General features: G+C 39.4%; 1 protein-coding gene across 1 annotated transcript; it reads right to left on the bottom strand.

Annotated features, from left to right (window-relative positions):
• Positions 1 to 1,292: 1,292 nt before the first annotated feature.
• wdr90 (WD repeat domain 90) lies at positions 1,293 to 20,864 on the bottom strand. The gene is made up of 42 exons (XM_022742997.1): positions 20,809 to 20,864; positions 20,531 to 20,707; positions 19,773 to 19,911; positions 19,434 to 19,604; positions 18,785 to 18,911; positions 18,238 to 18,305; positions 17,687 to 17,799; positions 17,283 to 17,519; positions 17,102 to 17,164; positions 16,931 to 16,999; positions 16,707 to 16,817; positions 16,361 to 16,506; positions 16,181 to 16,238; positions 15,785 to 15,903; positions 14,577 to 14,738; positions 14,314 to 14,444; positions 14,081 to 14,197; positions 13,273 to 13,508; positions 12,902 to 13,038; positions 12,263 to 12,393; positions 11,924 to 12,054; positions 11,573 to 11,734; positions 11,138 to 11,266; positions 10,605 to 10,738; positions 10,462 to 10,502; positions 10,237 to 10,359; positions 9,840 to 10,004; positions 9,650 to 9,732; positions 9,458 to 9,560; positions 8,774 to 8,895; positions 7,861 to 8,017; positions 7,542 to 7,732; positions 7,263 to 7,431; positions 6,945 to 7,068; positions 5,995 to 6,166; positions 4,369 to 4,491; positions 3,744 to 3,912; positions 3,278 to 3,408; positions 2,729 to 2,872; positions 2,096 to 2,212; positions 1,870 to 1,954; positions 1,293 to 1,748 (listed from the first exon to the last, which is right to left on the bottom strand). Exons 3-42 carry the CDS (start codon positions 19,876 to 19,878, stop codon positions 1,591 to 1,593), a joined length of 5,235 nt encoding a protein of 1,744 aa, XP_022598718.1. The 5' UTR covers positions 19,879 to 19,911; positions 20,531 to 20,707; positions 20,809 to 20,864; the 3' UTR covers positions 1,293 to 1,590.
• Between the last annotated feature and the right edge of the window lie 464 nt (positions 20,865 to 21,328).

Raw genomic sequence — 21,328 nt, 5'->3', positions numbered from 1 at the left:
CCGCGCTGCTTAATACTTCACATTGGCACTAGTAACATCTTTGTCTGATACTTTACTGTAACAATGTCTTTTAGTGTGAACTATGCTAAGGTACAGAGCTTAATTATAATCAAACCAATATAACTATTTAAAAATTATTATTATTATTAAAAAGATATTTAGAAAAGCCAGATGTGATAATGACTGTCTTATTTTCAGATCTAATTGTTAAGTAAATAATAAACTAATAAAGTGGCTCATTTGTAACAGCTTTGAGATGATCATTCTTGCAGAAAAAAAATCCCTTCTGATAACAGCAGCAGCAAATGTAATATACCATTTAATGATCACAATTATAGTCCTCTGCCCAAAGTTTTTTGTTGAAACTATTTGATTCATCTAGCCTTTGATTTTTTTCACTAAAACATCCCAAACAGCTTCTAAATAGGAATCAGGACAGTGAGTAGTAGCTATCATTCAAAATGGTAATAGCAGCCAGATCCAAATTGTTGGTGTCTGAGTGGCACCAGAAAGTTTTGAGCAGGGCCAAAGCCACTGCAGAAGCAGTTAACAAAAACAAAAACATCAAATTAGCATAATAATCTGACATGTTCATTATTGAACTGACAGAAGCCAATTTAACACACACACACACTATTGTGTGTGAATTTTTTACCTGGTGTAAAGAGTAATAATTATGAATGCATCATTTGGGAAATTACTGTCTGGTGTAATTTACACCTGAGGTTTTGTTTTTGAGTCCATTCCACTGGAAGATCACAAGGAATTATGTGTAATGTACAGCACTCTCCTAACAAGAGAAGACATGGACAGGGTACCTGCAGTGTTGTAAGCCAGCTGGTCTCAATGTTTGTTTACCAGTTTTGATTCCATTTCATTATCAAACATATCCATAATGTTCAATAATTGTCCTCTCTTTGCAATGATTTAATCTGCCTGTCTTATTTTTTACTTCCAGCTGGGTTTGTATCAAATGAAATCCTCTCAACCTCCACAGACATAATGATGTTGCATTAAATTACTTGAGCTACCAGTAATTAGAGTGTAATTTAAATTGGGAAGCTTGAATTGATTTCCTTGTGACAGAAAGGAGATTTTGTCACTGTCAAAAATGGAAACTCAAGAGGTTTCATGCAAAATGCTCTGAGCAGTGTACCTGTCCTCCATCGTTGTCCTCCGTCTTGTGGAATAGAAAATGTCTTTTGTGTGGGAGTGTACAACCCTAGCATCGTTACAGTCATCTCACATTACAGATTGTAATTTTTCATGCTGCTTTTTATTAAAATCCTGACTTAAAATAAATAGTCAAACATTAGAAGCGACTGGACATGCAAAACAATCCCATCAATAAAAATGGCGGCCTTTTAAAACCATACAAATTAAAGAAAACAATTAATTTCATGAACTCCTATGCATCAAATTGTACACAGCTTCTCCACAAGTTGTAACTATTTCCCTAAAAATATTTGATTGATAAAAAATATTTATGAAACATTAAAATTACATTAAGTAACAATATAAACTAGGCACAAGTGAAAAGAAAAGAAAGAAAAAAACAAGGTCTGAGGTTCATACACAGATCAGAGGCTGTCAGAGGCCCCGCACCTCCCACAGCAGGATCTCATTATAAGCCACAGTGAACAGAAGCGTCCCAGAGGGAGAGAAGTGACATGTCTGCAGTGAGTCACTGTGCTGCAAGAAGTCCTGAAACCTGCCACTGCTCGACTTGATCAACTTCAGCACTCGCTCTGATAAGAGATCAGACACATAGTGAGAAATATATGAAACCCATGCTCCAAACCTACATTACGTGTTTCTTTACTAGAACCTTGGGGTGATACATCATAAAAACACAAGATTGGAGTTTACCTTTTGATCCCACAGCTACGACCTGACTCTTAGAGGAGAGGCCAAAGCATGTGGCCCAGTGGGGCAGGGCAACCTTTTTTATTATCTGTAGGGAAAAAAAACAAACATATTAGATGATATTACACACATATTTTTGGATATTCTGCCAGCAAAATCTGCTCTATACAGGTACAGGAAAAAATCCCAATACTATGATGGAGCAGTGAAGCGAGGGGAGACGCTGTACCTGTTTTTTAGTAAGGCTGTAAAAGGACAGCTCTTTCTCTACTCCGTAGCCAGTGTAGACCACCATGCCAGGGTCTGCTGGGCAAAAGGCAGCCAGGCTGGGAGGTGGGCTGTCATCCTACAACACACACAGTTTATACACATATAAAACAGCTAAAATAGCTAATGGTCAAACATGGACTGAGCAGGCTAAAAACAACACACCAGGAAATGTCAAAACAACAAATAAAACATGCACATACATTTAGTGTCAAATAAGATAAGGGGAAATATTGCATTCAAATGTTAAGTATTAATTTTCAACTAATATCCTTCACAGGTCTTAACCAGCCATTTTCCTGAGCATAGACTACAAAACAGACCTGAAAAAAGTGCATAGAAGAGATTTAAATTTTTAAACAGGAATCCACACTGGCTATTTGATTTAATAGAGAAATTCTGGCTGTGGGATTAGGTATCAGCCTCATACTTCAGATTTTAACTTTTATAAAATACACCAATATGTCTTTACTTCATAAAAGGGCAACAGAGTATCCTTGAGCCTTAAATCAAAGGGAAATACAATAGCACTCAACATTTGGAGTGACATTTTTTAGTCAATAGTGTGTACTATTACTTAAAATACAGATGGTACCCCAAAATAGGCCGGAGCAGGAAATGTCAGCCAGTCTAGCAGATCACACTTGTCCTTCAACCAATCGACAGCCCACACACTGACGCGTCTGTCAGAGCTGGCAGCCAACCACAACTCATTTCCTTCCAGTCCGAAATTCTTACACTGGGGATTAGAAGATAAAACACGTTCAGAGATGTACTGATGAAAAAAATGTCATAAAATGTCGCATGGATCAAAGGAAGAATTTCAGCGATAACCGTGTACATTGTAGCTGTGGAGAGCTGAAGAAAAGGAAATGTCAGACAATTCTTTGTATGAGTGCCGTAGATAAACCTTTCAACATCACTTCCCATGCACATAACTAACATTCTGTGATGCATATTGGAAGTGAAGTGGATTTGAAAAGATAATGTCAAAACAAAACAGTTTAAGTACTCAGAGTGCTGTCTAAAGTGGTTGTTTGATAAGTGATTTCTGTTGCAGAAACACCTCTCCCACTGTTTCTATTGTGCTGTCATGTTAATCTCTGATAAAGCTCCACTCCTTCATCTGATTCACTGAGCTGACCTCTTCATTCACACACTGGATGGTGGTGATCGGCGCTCCTTTGTGGTCCCTGATGACACGGATAGTTGCTCCATTCACTGGGCTGCTGACAGCTACCAGACCATTCTTACTCCCTGAAAGGATCACGTGACCTGTTGGGGGCCAAAAACAGATAGACAAAGTGGATGACACGCAGCGGCTTTAATATAACATGAAACTTTACTGCCAGAACATGGACTTGATCATGAGTCTTTGAATTTGAGGGAAAATTCTTCTCTAGATTACTCAACTGTGCTTTGACCCATCCTTTGATCATTTAAACATTGTTCTATTAGAGTTTGATCATTACAATAGTCAGCTAAATAATCACTAAAAGAAGTAGACGGGACAAGGAAGTTGGGTAGCAAAAAAATATAATTATGACATTTTGTTTAAATACTGGAATTAACAGCAGATTCAAGTTTTTTCAACTGTTGTCCTTTCTCACCATTAGCAGAGTATTGGATGGCAGTGACAGCTACGTGATGGGGATGCAGCTTCATCTCCATCTCTGAGGAGGCAAGCCGGAAGACCCTCAGGGTCCCATCGCTGTATCCTGCAGCCACACATGCACTGCCCTTAGTGGGAGAAGGGCTCCAGCAGACACAGCCACAGGCCTGAGCAACAGAGAAAAGCAGTGTATATGCAATTATGGTGCACAGTGGCTGTGACTGAACTCACTTAGAGTATGCCATCTTTCCACCCACCACCTGTCAGCAAAGAGCACAGGAAACATGCCTGTATATGTAATGAAAAATTACAAATAACTTCTGGGATTGCTGATGATTTTTTATTTTTTAGCTTAGAAAAATGAAAAGGCATGAATATTCTCGTTTCAACACAATATTATAACTTTCTGTGGAGTAGAACCACCAGGAGACCATTGATTAATTCAGTAACTAAATGAATCAAGTTGTACAATTTATTCTGTTATGTTTGTGTAATTTGTAAAAACTGAAAACTATATTCTCTGACTTTCTCATCTTATCTACCGAAAGATGTTCCATTGAGGTTTCCAATAGAGACCTGACCCATCTACTCATTTAGTATATTTGTAAGGCGTGTCCCCTCACCTGGTTGAGCACCTGGAACTGTACCACCAGTTCGTTGCTGGGGACCGACCACACCCTCACACTACCATCCTCACTGCAGGTGGCGAAATGGTTCTCGTCAGAGCTAAAAACCACATCGTTCACCTGGACAGCGGAGGACAGGAAAAACATAAAGAGAACCGAGCCCCTGTGTGAGTGCAGTTAAAATCACATACATTGTGATAACATTAGTGACTCAACCCTCTCTTCTGAAAAACAGAGACCAGAGGTCACATCAGGTAATTTTCATCCTTCTCATTTGGCATTTTTTCTGCAGTGGCTGCACTCTCCTGCTTTATTTAGAATTACACTTTTTTTAAAGCTTCATCTCTTTCCCAGATCAACAATCAGTGCTATGTAAATGAATTAAACTAAATTATTTAAATACGATCAGAAACACTTCCCATGATAATAAATGTCAAATAATGCAAAAACCATTGACAGGTAAATGAATAAAAAAAAAAAAAAGGAAGAGAATTGCTTACCATTACAAATAAGTTGCGCCACTTAAAAATAAAAATATTATTCAAATTAGAAATATATTTATATTTCAAGTATTTAAAACATTTAATACAAGGACATAAAATGAAGAAATACAAAACAATTAAGGAGGATACAATGCCATTGATTGAACTGAGAGAAAATATCAGAATGAATAAGAATAAAAATGTCAAAATTGGGAATAGAAATAAAATCCAAAGTGATTCTATAATTACAAGCTGATAATAATAATGAATGAGTCTTTATTCCTCGGGCAGGGCTTTCCACAGTCCAGGAGCCCTAATGGCAAAAACAATTTGATCTGAGGGGAACTATGATTCTTGTAGGAAGCCAGTGAAAGTAGTGAAAGCCAGTGTTTTCAAGTATTAAAGCATCTGGATAATCAAATGTTTTCTGTTCCTAAAAGATCTGATAGAGCTATTTTTATCTCACTGATGTAATTAAATATGTGTTAATTGTGTTGGTGGGCTGTTAATTGCTTCCCTACACTTTCTTTACCTTCACTCTATGATCTCAATTTTCTGTTGAACAGCTGCAGATATGAAAAACTCCCCATCCCAGGGGATCGCCTTTGATATGTTTGACAGGCCATTAATACAGATTCTCAGTGCAGACATTTGAACTTTCAGATTAGCAGGAAAAGATAATGTTAATCACATTATTGATGTCACTCTTTCATTTAAATGTGCCAGCGACCACACTGTAGAGCATCAGCAGGGTTTCCCGCAGTGGGGATGGGCTGACTCACTGGAAATTAAAACCAATCCCACAATGTCAGAAGAAATTATTGCCCTTTTATGAAATAAAACTACATCAACTTTTAGGGAAACAAGAGGGGAATAAAGTCAGTACATGTATCACCCAACAAACACCATATTCAGTAGATTCAGAGATGATAGCGGTGCAGCTATTATTAATGTTATTAGTTACTAGTTTGACAACACTAAGTGAGAAATGCATTAGTCAGTGTGCCATTAACCCATCAGGTCTACACTCTATTGTTGGGGTGTTTAGTTTCTCCAAGGTTTAAGTTGTATAGTCCAGCCCCTGCTGGAGACACAAGATTTGGATATGGTTATTTTCAACTCCCAGAGCTGACACTGGTACCTTGGTCTTGTGCCCGCTGACCAGCCGGATGCTGCTGTTATCTGACCAGTTGATGTACCAGAGGGTTCCAGCTGTGGTGCCAACGATGCCCATATCCATTGTGTTATCAAATGCTGCACTGACCGTCGTCCCATCCAGCATTATCTCTTGCTCCAGCACCACACTGGTCCCACTGAAGGATAGACAGTTGACCAAACACAATGAGCCCATTGAATGAATGGAGACATGATCACTTGAGGACATTTTCTCATTCTTTGTCTGGTTCATACAATACACATTAACAGCTCCACCAATCTGTTGAACACACTTTTTGTGTTTTTTTTTTTAATACAGGACAGAAAGCTTACTGCAATGAAAAAAATCAGTCAGGCCAAGCAGAAGACCACATCTATCCATAATTTCACAATTTAACAATATAATCACGCTTTGTGATTAAGAGAGCCACTGACAATCCCCATATTTTAAGCACACTGTCTTTAAAAATAACTGCTATACACCACTGTTTGCTCATAGTGCAACATTGTTAATTTGTGATTATCATCTAGAGACACTCTTAAGAGGCCTGTAGTGGTTAACTACAAGAGTAGGTGAACCTTAAACAATGAAACATACATTTTACACATCATTAGCGCAGCAATACAATAATATCATGATGCAGAGTAACCCATGATATCTATTATATCAAAATACAGGCGATTCTGCACTTTGTGATATATTACAAGACAGTGCAATATCTGTAGAGGATGAACACAGGAAAATCATACATATACCACACCTATCTATTAAGTTTTGGACATTTTGCAAAAACTGATAAAAACTGAAATTAATGTTCCTCTTAGTACACCGACTCAGGACTGCATGTGTGAATACATCACATGAGATAATTAAAAGAAAAGAGAGACGACTGCTAGGATGAGACACGGAGAATCGTAAGAGAATGAGCTACAAACCTGTCTTCCACACTGCAGACCTTTTCCTGAGGCTTCACGCCCTGTACAGCTTCTACCTCCCACAGTCGCAACCAGCGGGTGTTGCTGCCTGTCAACAGACGGTTCCCTCGACACAACAGCACTCCTACACAAAGAAACCATATCAGTCTAATTATCATTTGTAGAAACCCAGGACCAAAATACATATAAGTCAAAAGGCAATACTTTAATACAAGCAACTAGAAGAGAATAATGCTGTTTATTTTTTCTGTGTGAACTACTAACAGTATTTAGCTGAAAAACATTGTTATCCGAACAGAATGTAAAGTTAATTTGTACCAATCTCTCCCTCGCCAGCTTCCCAGGTCATGAAGCAGCGCTGTGTGTTAACATCCCAGACGCAAACGTGTCCTCGATTGGTGGCAGTGAACAGAAAGGAGTCCATGTGGTAGCACAGAGCTGTCTGCTCCACATCACCGACCTCCGCTGGGGATTTCACCTTCTGGACCTACAAGGGTGAAAGAGTGGTCAATCCTAATGTACCAACGTAAATACAAGAGAATATTTACCCAAAAGCAAACACTAATTGTACTTAAGAAGACGGTATCACAGATTTACCTTGAGGTCTACATCCAGGCCATGGGTTTGGATGAGGCAGAAGTAAACTCCTTGGCTGCCCACACAGGCCAGCTGGCTGGCTGCGGAGGGGCTGAAGGCTGCATCATGGATCGGCCCTGACACACTCACACTGGACAGCAGCTGGAAGGTCCTGCTACTCCACAGGGCCACCTCCGGATCAGAGAAGTCTCCTACATGGCGTTGAAGAAACAGTGGTCAGTAGCAGAATCATTTCATTGGCCATAGAAGAAACATTTGTTGTAATTAAATCATTATGTCAAGTGACGGAAGGATGCGATCAAATTCAGATTTCACTTACCGACAGAGAGAAAGAAGCGATCATCCCTGGAAAAAGCAAGACTCTGCACCACCCCTCTGTGGTAGGAGATGGTATTCTGACAAGTTCCATTCTGGACATCCCAAATGCAGATGAGGCTCTTGCTGCCATTACTGCCGCCAGCTGCTGATGTCACAGTCTGGACAGGAGATAACACAGGCACAGTCACAATCACATGACATCATCTAACTGGGCCCACATGCTTAACATAAAAAATAGACTGTCTGTACAAGAACTCCAGGGTTAGGAAGCAGACAGTAGCTTTCTGAGTACAATTAGCATCCAGCTGCAGTTTCTTTTTGTGGTGTGACCATAGCACAGAATTAATGTTAATTAGCTACAGTTCATAACATCAATAGTCAGTGGCTAAAAATGATTTGTTTTTGTTTGTGGAAGTCCATCGTTATGTGCATACAGTAAAAAAAAATTGTATGAATTTAGCCTGTAATAAAAATGTCAAACTACAGAATTAATATTTTGTACTAAATTTCAACATACATAAAACCCTTTTCCATAGCAGAAAGACCAAATTATTAACAAGGTAGACCATCACGTGAATCTACTGTAATAAAATGAATAAACTGACATTGCGACTGACTGAAAAAGCTCTCAGCATGAAGATGAAGTCATTTCTCCTAATTACAAGCACACACTCAGAGTGCGTGAGGGTGTGCTGGGTCAAGTATCTTTCCTAAGAGAACAGAAAGCAGGAGTTCATTACCTCAACGCACTGCTGTGAGCTGTCTTACTTTGATCTGGCTTAACAGTTTAATATTCTGTTACCTATAGCAACATCACCAGCTGCATCCACACTGTCTAAAAAAAAAAAAACTGATTTGAAACTGTTTTAATTCATTGCAATATAACTGTGAAGCTTAGAACTATTAAAAGGTACCTGTGCATCATTTGTGACTGCAAGACAAGAGATCTCCTCGCTGTGGCCCTGCAAGTGTCTCTGACACCCTGTATGAAGGTGCTCCACCACCACCACACTGCCACACGAGTACGCAAATAAACCTGCAACAAAAATGAATTGCAGGATAAGAAAACGCAGTCACCAATCACAACAGTTGTCGTTTTCATTTTGATTCTATTTTGATTTCAATTTGAATTTTACTATTCAGTTTAGCGTTAGTTAGTTTTCAGAGCGTGGAATTATACATCCTCCTCCTGGGGGAAATTATAATGGGCATTTTTCACTATTTGTTGACATTTGATAAACAAAATGATTAATTGAGTAATTGAGCAGCAGATGAAATGATTATGAGAATAATGAATAATCATAAGCTGCAGCACTATTTGTGCTTCAATAACATTTTTCCCCGTTTTTAGCTATTGTTCAGTTGTTCCACTGTGGAGATATATTATATGCTGATATTATAAATACTAAAATATTGAATTTTAGTGAAATATAGCTCAGCCCTACGCCCCCCAGTTTGGGCATCACTGGTTTAGAGTGTTCTTGATTTACAAACTACGCATAAGTTTGTGTCAAAAATGTTCAAATTTTTTTTTCTTCATTGTCCTTTAGTTTTTCTAGTTTATGTTTTACTTTTTACTTTCAGTATATTATAAGAACCTTGGTCAGGGCTCCACACCATGTTGCCACGCCCATTGCCATTGTAGCCAATCACTGCTTTCAGCTTTATGCCCTCTTCTCCTGGTTGGGGAGCCACAGCAGCCTGGATTAGGGAAAACAGTAAGAGTGGACAACAAGGACACTTATACAATCACTGTCTACGGCTTATCATTATAGAGATGTGCTCCTTACCTGATCAAGAGTGGAGGTCTTGAAACGTGGGATAAAGTGCCTGTAGCAATCTGGACGTACTGGCTTCTTCCCTCTCAACTCCACTAAATGACAGGACAGCATTAATTAAAAAAAAAAAAAAGAAGAGAAAGTTCAGTCCTGCCAAAAAGAAGTTCACAGTCACTACTGAGCAATGCAGTGGAGCACTTACCAGTGTCAATATGGCTGGTATTCAGGGGAGACGTGTTGACCAGCTCTGTGACTTTGAGGAAGGAGGTGGCATGTCTGGGGTCAGATGAAGGACCAGAACCAGTGACTTGGACTGGAATAGTTGGGATGGTCAAGGTGTCATCACAAAGAGACACAGAGGCAAAAGCTACAGGAGATAGATGGTATTTAGCCAGATCTCAGCTGAAAATCAGCTGGGAGCATATATCTGATTATATAGTAGATTCTATACACTCCATCTAAAGTGCCATAATTTCCATACATATATATATGTACACTTTATTCTGACTTTTTAATGTAAATCATAAAACAGGGTGGCAGGGATACTCTTTGTAGAAGGATGAGCTAATAATTTAAAACCGAACAAGAGAACTTATCACCTTGGTCAACTTGGTCGTTTGTGCTGATATCAAGTTGTGGAGGTGGTGAGGAAGGGAGTGGCGCTGTCTGTCGAGGCATCCCATTGGACAACTGAACTCCACTCACTTCAGCGTCTGGTTGAACTGTTACATGAAAACAACAAAATAAAGTTATAATTCCTAATTATTCAGAAGATTTGTATGAGGTACATTCTTCATATATCTCACGTAACTATGTGAATTTACCTGGTTTAGGAGCTGAGCTGGAGCTTACTCTGAGAGGTGAACTGTGTGTGAAGACAGAGCAAATCAGATATTTACCAATAAGACTTAAAAAGTGTAACACACAAATTAATAACAAGATTCAAACATGCAACACGGATTATTACCGGCTGTCAGTCGAAGAATAAGCAGGATATGCCAGAAAGTCCCAAAGGAATATGGCATCTCCCACTGAGACGACACCCAGTTGGTCAGGGGTGAAGCTCACCTGGCAGATGGGCTGACTATGGCCTATGAACATCTGGTATAAACACATGCCTCAGTTACTACTGACATAACATAAACTACAAAATTATTTTTCACTATTTTCTGATTCTTTAAAGACCAAAAAAGTAATCAGTTAATTGAGCAAATATTCAGATTTTTCATTCACTGCATCCTTGCTGTTCCAGTTTGTTTTCACAAGATGTTTAAATTGTAAACTATATGCTTTAAGATGACAGTCTGAAATCTGTGTAAGAGCACTTTGCACTGGGTTCCGTCATAAAACAACTAAATACCTATTTGACTCAAAATTGTAAAATACATAAAAACTACTTTACTTTATTAAATATAAATCTGTAGAGAGTTTGTAGCTTATATTTCAGTCAGTAGTAGGACTTATTCTAAAGAATATAAATTTAATTAAATTGTTGACTACCTGTGAGTTAATATCAAGCTGCATGTTATAATCCCACACTTTGACAGCATTGTGCCCTGCTGTCAGAAGGAATCGATTGTCCTCACTCACAGCCAAGGACGAACACTGGTGTTTGTGCACCTTAGACATCTGTAAGATAAAAACAAAATCCCATATATATATATATATATATATATACACAGAATCAAACAATTCTGTTGAGACAACCTGTACATATCATCACTCTTATTCTCTTGTTACCGTCTCTATTTACAGATTTATTTTCCACATTATTCTACCCTATGAGCTTCTCATCATTATTCATCAGCTTATCCTGTTATGCAGTTTACTGACTACTTACAGAGCTGAGACCTTTTTTTAACCACCTCTTTCTTCTGAAGTAAATGCTAAATCTTGGATCTTGGATAATTTAAGACATAACATCAGTCGTGTTACCTGTCGGAGCAGACGGCCTGTTTTAGGGCTAACCCAGAGGATTTTGTTAGCAGATGTGGCAACCAGCAAGTGCTGAGTGGAGGCCGAAGCAAAGCAGACCTTCAGTGCAGAATCCAGACGGGGGCTTTCTACGTCCAGAATACTCACATCTATATGGAGCAACTGGACACAGATGGCATGGATCAAATGGACACATAAGAACATACAGTAAGACATAAGAACCAAGAACAACGTGACTTCAAAAGCTTAGGTGACACTGAGAAATTAATTTTACTTGGAGGGAGTATTAATATTATTTGAGCAATGCAACAAAAATGGCATGGTGCTGAAAGGTGACAACATGCAACATACCTCATCCAGCGACCGTGCGTCAGCGATGGTGACTATGTACTCAGATGGACCAACAAAAGCCAGACAGCGGCTGTCACTGCTCACTGTGAGAGCGTCTGGAGCGCGCTCTGTGCCTCGTGCCACCACATTACCTAGTCAATCAAGTACAGGTTGAGTTTAACAACACTGATGGAAAATGTGGCTGCCTGATACAGTATGTGTTGTCAATTTCATGAAATCTATGTAATGAAATAGCTAGCTAATAAAATTGGATGCTGCGCTGTGAGTTCACATTGGTGATAAGTGGAGCATATGATGTACTGAAATTAACCTGAGGTGTGTTTGTGCATGTATACTCACATAAAACTCTGATCACATTATAATCTTCCTCAGAGGAGTTGTACATTCCAAGAGTGCCCTGGGAGTCGGCACTGTACATGAACTCCCCATCCGGAGAGAACGCAAGACCCACCACTTCACCTCTGTGCTGACTATAAAATAAATACATGCAAAAACAGAAACATACATATAGAGAAACAAGGACGCAAAAGCAGTCATTACTCTCACGGGGGGACACAGTAAAAGATATTTAACAGCCATTTGCTGGTATTTGTTCAAATTGACTTAAAATGAATCAAAACCGACACATACAAGGCGTATATAAGGTTTAGGTTTAGTACATTAACACAAATGAGAATTCCCCATATTCCATATTTGACAGTGTAGTCAGTATACCTGTTTTCTATATCAAATTATAATTTAAAATGTGTGTTTTTAGTATCAATGCCACCTTACTATTCTAGTCACTTTATAGCGTAATTTGGGCCCAGTATAGTGTATCTGTAGCAAGAGATTTCAAATTATCATAATCAACCCACCATTTTGTACAGATGGCCACTGAAACCAGCAGAGGTGGGAGTAATTGTATCTAGCTGTATTTTCCAGTAATTAAAAAAAAAAAAAGCCACTGTTGGTGCTTCCAAGTTAGTTTCAACGTACTTGTGCTCGGCCAGTAGCTTGGCAGTGGAGATGTCAAAGACTCTGATGACACCAGAGCTGAAGCCACAAGAGAAGACCTGCTCACTGGGATGGAAGGCCACTGAACAGGGGCTGTCCTCAGACACAAAATCGTACAGCTAAACACAGGAGACAACAAGACAGAAAATGACTTCAATAGTAAATAGGTCAATGGAAACGCAATGAGGTGAGTTGGTGGCAGGGCTTTCCTTCAATAAGAAAAGGACAACTGACAAAAAGCCACATAGAATGCCAATGTCTAATTTTTCCAAAAAGAGTGTGTACCTGAGGCTGTTTAACAAAAATCAAATTTTATATATGAGCCCTGAAACATCGACTTGATGTTCACTGACCTGATGTAAGGAATCCATATTCCAAATGCGCACTGTGCCGTCGGAGGAGGCTGTTGTGAGATGCCGACGGATGCCATCAACGCTGAAGCCAAGCACAGTGTCAGTATGCGACCTCATCAGTGTGTTGTAACCACGGCTGCTCACATCAAGGAAACCCAGGTTACCAGTAGAGGTGGCTGCCAGCACCTGAAGGCTATCTGATGAGACCAACACCAGGCTCACCGGTCCCTCATGCTCTGGAAAGGAATGACATCTGTCTGAATTATTCTCCAGATATTGTTTCCTTTGTGTCTGTTCGTTCTTTGACAGAACCCAAAGCAGTGAGTAAATCCAATATTGTGTCGTCTTAATTCACACTAGACAGCATTAATATTTAAACATTAACCTTTAAAGTATGTTTACAGTTTTATATGTTTAAAGGCTTTTAACATCACTGCCCTCTGCAGTAGTGAAAAACAAATGAAATGATGTTTGTGCTAAAGTGGCAGAGAAATTGCTGAAGGTCATGTGGACCAGCTGTTCCTGTGAAACAGCCAGTGCAAATCTTATTCCAATTAGCGACATGTAATAATTCTGGGCTTTGTTAATTGTGATACATGATGAAAATTCAAATATGGTATGAGACTACTAACTTCCAGTTTGCAAGCGTTTTTTTAACTTTATTATAATTTCATTTATTAAAGTTTATAAGCACTGTCAAACAGAACAGATGCAATCTGACAAACACTTCCCAGTGATTATATTACTGCCTGTGGAGCGGGAACTGTCAGTTACGGTAAGTTTTGCTGCAGGTAAATTTTATGCCTACCAGCCTCCAAGAAGACAGCTGAAAAATCGAGGGGCCAGAGACGCAGGAAGCCGTCTTCAGAGCCTGTGGCACAGAACGATGAGGACACACTGATGCTGTTGATGGCAATGCCTGGACCTGGGACACACACAAGCACACACACACTTTAAAGGATCTTTAGGCTCTTTCCCTCTACCCAACCTCTGCTTTAAACTATTAAATAACAAACATTTTCTCTCTGATTTCAGACCCACCAGTGTTAAAAGTCAATTTCTCCCTGCGGCCTGCATGCTGCTGCTGTGCAGGCAACAGCCTCCTCACATTTCTAATAACAACTCTGCTGTAGTCAATTTCAAAGATATGGCCACTCCGACTGCTGGCAAATCTATGGGAAGACAGTCACAGAAGGGAAATAGCAATCTTTTAATGATAACATTTTCAGTGTATCTGGATCAGATTCATACTTCTTCCAATGCTGAGTAAAGGATAGGTTTCAGGGACTGGTTTGCTCACTCACAGTGTTCGATCATCAAGAGGCTGGTTGGGGGAATTTCCATACTCAAAAGCCACGTCGGTGAAGTCAAGGGAGTGGTATTCACCCAGGTTTACTGGACAGGAGCGCAGTGTGCCATTCCGCACTCGCCACAGACGAATATTGTCACGACCACAGGACACCATCCTAAAACCAACACGCTCAGAAGTTAACCTGCAGTGTCATTCACTGGGACAGATGGCGCCATATGGCATATGGCGTATTTCTGTTCTGCTCCTGCAGTCACAGACTTTTCACTTCTCCCACTCTCTCATCAAGGAACACCTTTCTGCCCTTAGAGTAGCTGACATAGGAGCTGAGTATGAAAGTGGACCAAAATCCGACAAACGTAACACGCTTTGCAGAACTCCCATGAGGAGGTTCATTACAGGATTCCTCGATTCCTCCTTATTCTCCATATGTAAAACACAGAGGTACCTTTTAACAGTGGTTTATCCTCTTTTTGCATTTAAAGCCTGCATACTCTAGCTCTGGCTGTATGCTGCCTAACCTTGATGCTGGAGATTTGGCAGTTTGCAGCCTACTGAGACCTTCAAGGGATCACAAATTCTGTGAACACCAGAGATCCCACTGATCTGCCCTGAGGGATCCCTGAGCACTGTGGGAGTCTGCCAACAGACCACACAGCCACCTTGGTACTCACGGCAAATTGCCATAAGTACCATCCCTGAAACATATTATGCTAATGCGGCATTCAAAGGTCCTACTTTCATAAACAATGACATTCTTAGGGCTTTGGGTAGTAGAATCCCTGTCATAGTCACTATATCACTATATCTAGTCTTCCATTGTTGTTTCACTACAGGAACCTAGTTCCTCCTCATATTTATACTGGTTCAGTTATTGATCAATCATTTATTTCATCACAACAGTTATTATTGATCAGGAGTCTTAAAGAGTGTAATGACTCATCCAGTCACCATTACAGAACTACAGAACTAGTGACCTCTAACATCATGATATAGTATACTGTATGTAGAATGTGTAATGTGTGGATAAAGCTATCAATATTATTTGATAAAATGGGGCAGATGGACCTGTTCCATTAACATTTACTCTTACCAAGTTAACAGATGGAAGTACGTATGCACTAAAATGGTCCCAAATGTACAAACATGGCTAAAAAAAAAAAAATCAAATAGATGACAAAAAAAAAACAGAAACAAAGGTACCTTGTATCATCAAAGAAGGCAACCTTCATGGTGTGAATGTCCACATCTGTGTGTGCTTTGGCCAAGATGACCACCTCTCCACCTTTACTAACATTCAGAGTGTTCCACACCACCACCATCTAAGGAGGGTTAGGACCCCAAACGGAGAGAGTCAGCTCACAGCTTTCATGAGTCATAGAATTTAATGAGGAAAAAATTTTAGCATGGCATTTCAAATTACAACTAGATGAGTCAGTCAAAGTAATGATATAAGGTATTTCTTAGCTTTTTTTTCATCTGGATCTAATGATACCCATGGCTCTCTCTACAGATTCTAGTGCTAAATGCCTTCACAGACCAATTAGAAAATAAGACCTGGAATTTTCATGTCGAAAAATTTGCATTCATGGCACTTACTGTTTTATTGTGGCTGTCTTTACCCACTCCACAGAGAATACCACCACTGTACGAGAAGCTTCAAAATGGAAAGAGATCAATAAAAAAGAGAAAATTAGTTTGAGCCTACAGCATTAAATATAGGCTTAGACTCCAGTGTACTTTGTGTATGTGAGTGCATGTGTGTATGTAGTTGATTACTTAAGACAGGATAATGAATGAGCGTGAATCCTGAACATGGCCAGACAGTTTCCTTTGTGGTAGTTCCATACTCGAACTACACTATGACTGCCAGTTTGTGCTGAGGCCAGCAGTGTCGTGTTGCCATTAAAAGCTAGTGCAGACACCTACAGAGAAAACACATGGCAAGAATTAAATTTCTATGATAAATACACTAGAAAATTCTCTCTCTTTACTGCATGCAACCACATTTGACAGCCAGGAATTAAGTGAATCAAAGTACCTTAGCTGCCAGTCAAATGGGCCTTCCTACACATTGGAAGAGATTCTGTTGTGGGGGCATCACAACACATCACAGCTCATTTACCTTATCAGTGTGACCAATGAAGAATCTCTGGTGGTTGGAGGATATCTTCATAGAGACGATAATTGCGTGACACGGATATACCACTGCATCTCCTGATTTGGTCCACAGGGCCTACAGTATAATACAGTATAACCGTTTTTGAATCAATTCATTTTTGTATGACCTTGAAAACCATTATGCATGTAAAACCAGCCTGGTGACGGTTTAACTCTAAATGAACATACATATTTTGAAGTGGCTCCTCCAAAGCCGATGATTCGATTGAGCCTGAGAATTGGGTCTGGAAGCAGCTTCTAATAACGAGAACAGAAAAAGCACATGCAAAGATTTTGTAATGAGCTCTTAACCAAATGATGTCTCAGCAGCCATTTTCATTTCACTCTCCACCTGATTACCTGGTGTTTGGTTGCTTTGGATGATGGTAAATGGACAGGATGTAGAGCAGGACTGCAGACAAACTGAGAATATAACAAGGTCAACAGTGTTTCTAATACATTGCATTCTACTGAACATGATTGGTTTTTTTATGCTTTTAAGTCTGACTGAATGTACAGTCTAGTTAATATGAAGCTTCACCTCTTCTTCACTTTCCTCCCCAAGTTTGCTGAAGGCATCTTCAGGATGCACAAACACATGAACTCCACTGCCATCAGTATCATAGGTTGGCCTGGATGCGAGCTGGTGTGGACTGAAGCATGCTGACTCCTGCTGCTGCTGATCACCATCATGGCAGAGCCAGCCATCCTTCTGGTGAGAGGAGACTAAACCCAGCTTGGGTATGTTGGTCACCACAGGGAGTTGATTCCTCGGCAGCTGAGAAAACAGCAGAAAACTGAAAATTAAAAATAGTAGCTTCCTAGAACACTATATTTTCACTTAAAAGGCTCAAGCTCAACTGTCTGTTGAATTTAATGAAAAAAATCAAGCTGGTTGAATTTGCATGGGCTTAATAAAAAGGTACTAAAGGTTATCAGCATTACTGGTTTTGGGGCAGTGATCTGCTGGATGAGGGACACACGGTCCTGAATTGGTTTGCTGAGGCTGACACAACGAGACTCCTCTCTAATAGGGCTTCGTTGGCTGGAGAAACAGCCTGTTAAAAACAGAGAAATGAAAGTCAGGAACTTCTAGCTAATCAGGAATAGCTAGAAGTGCATAGGCTAAAAGACAATGTATTAGAAATGTATAAATAACATGTCTTGTAGTAGTGTTTTTTTTAAACACTCCACTGGCTCTAATTTATTTTGATGAATGAATAATAAAAAATAATTCAACATTAAGATGAGAATGAAAGGACTGATATAAGCATAATTTTTTTCTGGTGTGCAGAGTAAAGATTAATTAGAATTAGTTGTACAAGCATGTGGGAACAACAGACGTTTTACATTTCTTGACAAAGTTTTAAGGAAAATCAAAAAAAAAAAAAAGTACTAGTCGGACATAAAAAGCATATCACACAAGGGCAGTAAAAACCTTTAAATAACATATGATGAGATGAAAATGATGAGCGGTGTGATATTTCATGACTTACTGGCCTCGGGCCTTGGATTGCCTTTCTGAATGGAGTCAAAGGGTAACTTCGTTCCTTCTGAGGGAAACCTGTAGGACAAGATAAGAAACATCATGACACTAACCTACATTATGAAAGATCAGGTAATTGTAATTTTCTTAAATCAATAATAACGTAGACTGTTGAGTTCATTTTTTTTACAACTGGTGTTTTGAGCAAATAAGTCATATATAAAATTGTCAAATAAATAGTCATGTAACTGCCAGTTGAGCGTCTGTAATATTAAAAGCAAAAATCCACTGTTAAGATCCTCTTCTACAGCTACATATCCAGATCAACCTGAGCACTGGATGTTATATTTTACAGTTCTGATTCACTCACATTGCCAGATGTCATTTATTACATTTTCCTGAATGATTTTCCACATGGATTCCTCCTGTATGATAGTTGATGATGTTGGTGTAAAACAGACAGCTAAGATAAGAGGCTGATCCTAACTGTGCAGAAAGGTTTTTCAGTGTGGATTTTGGCATTATGCACTTTCTGTTCTCTGGTGCGGTAACCGTACTTGATATAATCATAGAGGTCATGCCAGGAGCCCCCCTTGGGTGCAGGGAATGACATGTCTCTGGGCATGGGACGTGTTCCCTGAGAAGACGGCAGACCCATCAGCTTGGCTTCACTGAAGGAAACTCCTAGCAGATGAAAAAAGTACATTTGTCACAAATGCACAAAGTGGGCACTTTACTTTATTCAGAAATTTGATGATGCACTCTGAATGAATCTGACATTGAATGAAAATTATGTGAAGAAAGCATTTTTTTCCAACAATAGCATTTCACTGCTTTCAAAATGTTCTCAATGTTCAATGTATTTTACAATGGCAGATGTCTGGCCCTTGAATTCAGTGGTTTGAAAAAGCAAGTATTTAAGATTGACAGGACTCTTAAAGCTCCAATGATGAAACCACATTTCTCTAGTCTGTGACACTGAAAAACACTGGTTTCATTTTTCTCTATATTCAAATGTCCTTTAAGGAAGAGCATTGATACACCTTTGCATTTCATTACCTCAAACTAGTGGAAAACCAACAGTGACATCCACATATAGACAAAAAGTGTGCATATATAGTATAATATATATCTATAACATTATCAAAAACAAAAAAGACAATGATAGTTTAGGGAGGAAATAAAACTCACTCAACTGAGTCTCACCTGGATCTAGTAGCAGGTCACTGGTGAACATGTTTTTCACTACCATGTTGGCACAGAGCTTGATGCTCTTGAGGTGTGTGTAGCTGCGGTTGAGGTAGACAGAGAGTGTGTACTGCAGATCCAGCATCAGACAGGTCCACCGCACTGAAGTAGGGGCTGGACCCACCAAACCTGGGGCACATGAGCATTTATACAGCCTTTAGAAAGACATGCAAAGATTATTTACATTATATACAAAAGTACAGTAGACTCTCAGTAGAATGATTAATATAAAAAATGCATACGAACAATTACTCATGTGTCAGTCAGTATGGTTTTATGTGTGTACATGTATTATACCGTGTCTTGCGGATTTGGCCGTGCTTTCGTAGACTGAATCCTTTGCAGATCCACACAGGAAAGGAAACTGAAGCCAGGTGGCTGTGGACTTGAACTCTTTGAACATGTTGGAAAAGGAGATACGAACTACCTGGCCCTCCTACACATTACAGCACAGAGAGAGGGGGAAAAGAAAATGTCTTCCGTTTCTTATCAATTTCAATCATTGAGATCTTGACTTACACTGCATAACTGTACCTGAGAGTAGACAAAGGTTGAATATTTCAGAACTAACCAAATTGCTGGGACTTTCTTTTGTCCAGTTGTAAAATACCATAATCTATGGTACATATCTCTCACTGTCTGAGCTTATCACATGATAAAGTGTGACAGGCTTTAAAGTACTAAGTGATTCTGAGCAAAAATCATTGGATTTATCAAGAGAAATTCGAACAAAGAGTCCCAGAAAGAGAGTTAGCTGAATATCTTTTCACATAATATGATGGAGTATAATGTAATAATGTGTAGAGAACTTGCTCCCACTTCAGATTTCAATTAGATTGAAATAACAACAATTTGAAATGTCAAAGAATTAGGGAGACAGCTAATAAAGCAGAGCTGTGGCTGTGGATTAGTCTTGTTCAGAATAAACCCCAGTCACATGACTGGCAATATAAGAATAAAGAGACTTATTAAAAGATAGACAATTTAGATAGCATAGATAATCTGGATAACATATACACATGCACAGAATCATCTAAAACAATCAGGTGCAATACCTCTGCAGCAACATCCAGGTGGACCACAAAGTATTTGCCAGGAGTGGGCCTGAAGAGAAGGTAGAAGTAGCGGCCTATCAACCCCAGAGACTGGTTGCTGTTTTTGGGTACCAGGATGTAGCTGTTGGCAGGAACAGGACCCCTGATCCGGAACACTGAGCACTTCAGTGTCTTGTCCTGGGGGAGTTTCACGAAGAGTCCAGATAAAAGTATTTAAAAGATAGTTTGGGGTTGAAGTATATCTTTAAACATCATTAAAGTGTGTAGCACTAAGTTACCGTGTATGTTGACACATCCCCCTCTTTTGCAGACCTCTTCCAGTCTTCAACTCTGACATGTTTGAATATGTTGACATAAGGATGCTGCCAACCTGCGAAGTCAAAACAAGATTCAGTAACACTGAGCTAGACTTCACAACAATAAGTTCATTAGAACAGCATTAAGTGCTGTTTAAGTTACGGCTCCTCTGCCACGGTCTATTTTATGTATGCAAACTAACTAGCAACTTTGATTAAAAACTTTAAAGTTCACTTTACCTTTGGAGGCCATTGGTGGTGAAGGTCTCAAATGTGCAATCTACCTGTTGATGTCTCTTGAAGTCTTGCTGCAACTTAGGTAGGTAGGCAGGTCGTATAAATTCACAGATGTTAGCTAGCAAACAGACCGGTAAATGACCGAAACGCTCCCTCTCCTTTCCACGGTGATTAAAACTATTAAAAAAAAAGGTTCACATTATGATGAGATGCAAGGACTTTCTTCAGTTCTCTTCGGAACCAAGTAAACAACAGTCTTGATTTG

Source organism: Seriola dumerili, unplaced genomic scaffold (genome assembly GCF_002260705.1).
Source record: "Seriola dumerili isolate Sdu_G_001 unplaced genomic scaffold, Sdu_1.0 BDQW01000068.1, whole genome shotgun sequence".
In the NCBI taxonomy this organism is placed as follows: domain Eukaryota; kingdom Metazoa; phylum Chordata; class Actinopteri; order Carangiformes; family Carangidae; genus Seriola; species Seriola dumerili.
The sequence above is the reverse complement of the archived record's forward strand: the minus strand, read 5'-3'. Positions and strand labels throughout refer to the sequence as shown.

Coding starts and splice junctions, on each gene's coding strand:
- wdr90 (XM_022742997.1), bottom strand. CDS start 19,878: ATGTTCAAAGAGTTCAAGTCCACAGCCACCTGGCTTCAGTTTCCTTTC. Junction 14,445..14,576: donor CCTCTTGATGATCGAACACT/GTGAGTGAGCAA, acceptor GTCTTCCCATAG/ATTTGCCAGCAGTCGGAGTG. Junction 9,733..9,839: donor TACCAGCCATATTGACACTG/GTAAGTGCTCCA, acceptor CCTGTCATTTAG/TGGAGTTGAGAGGGAAGAAG.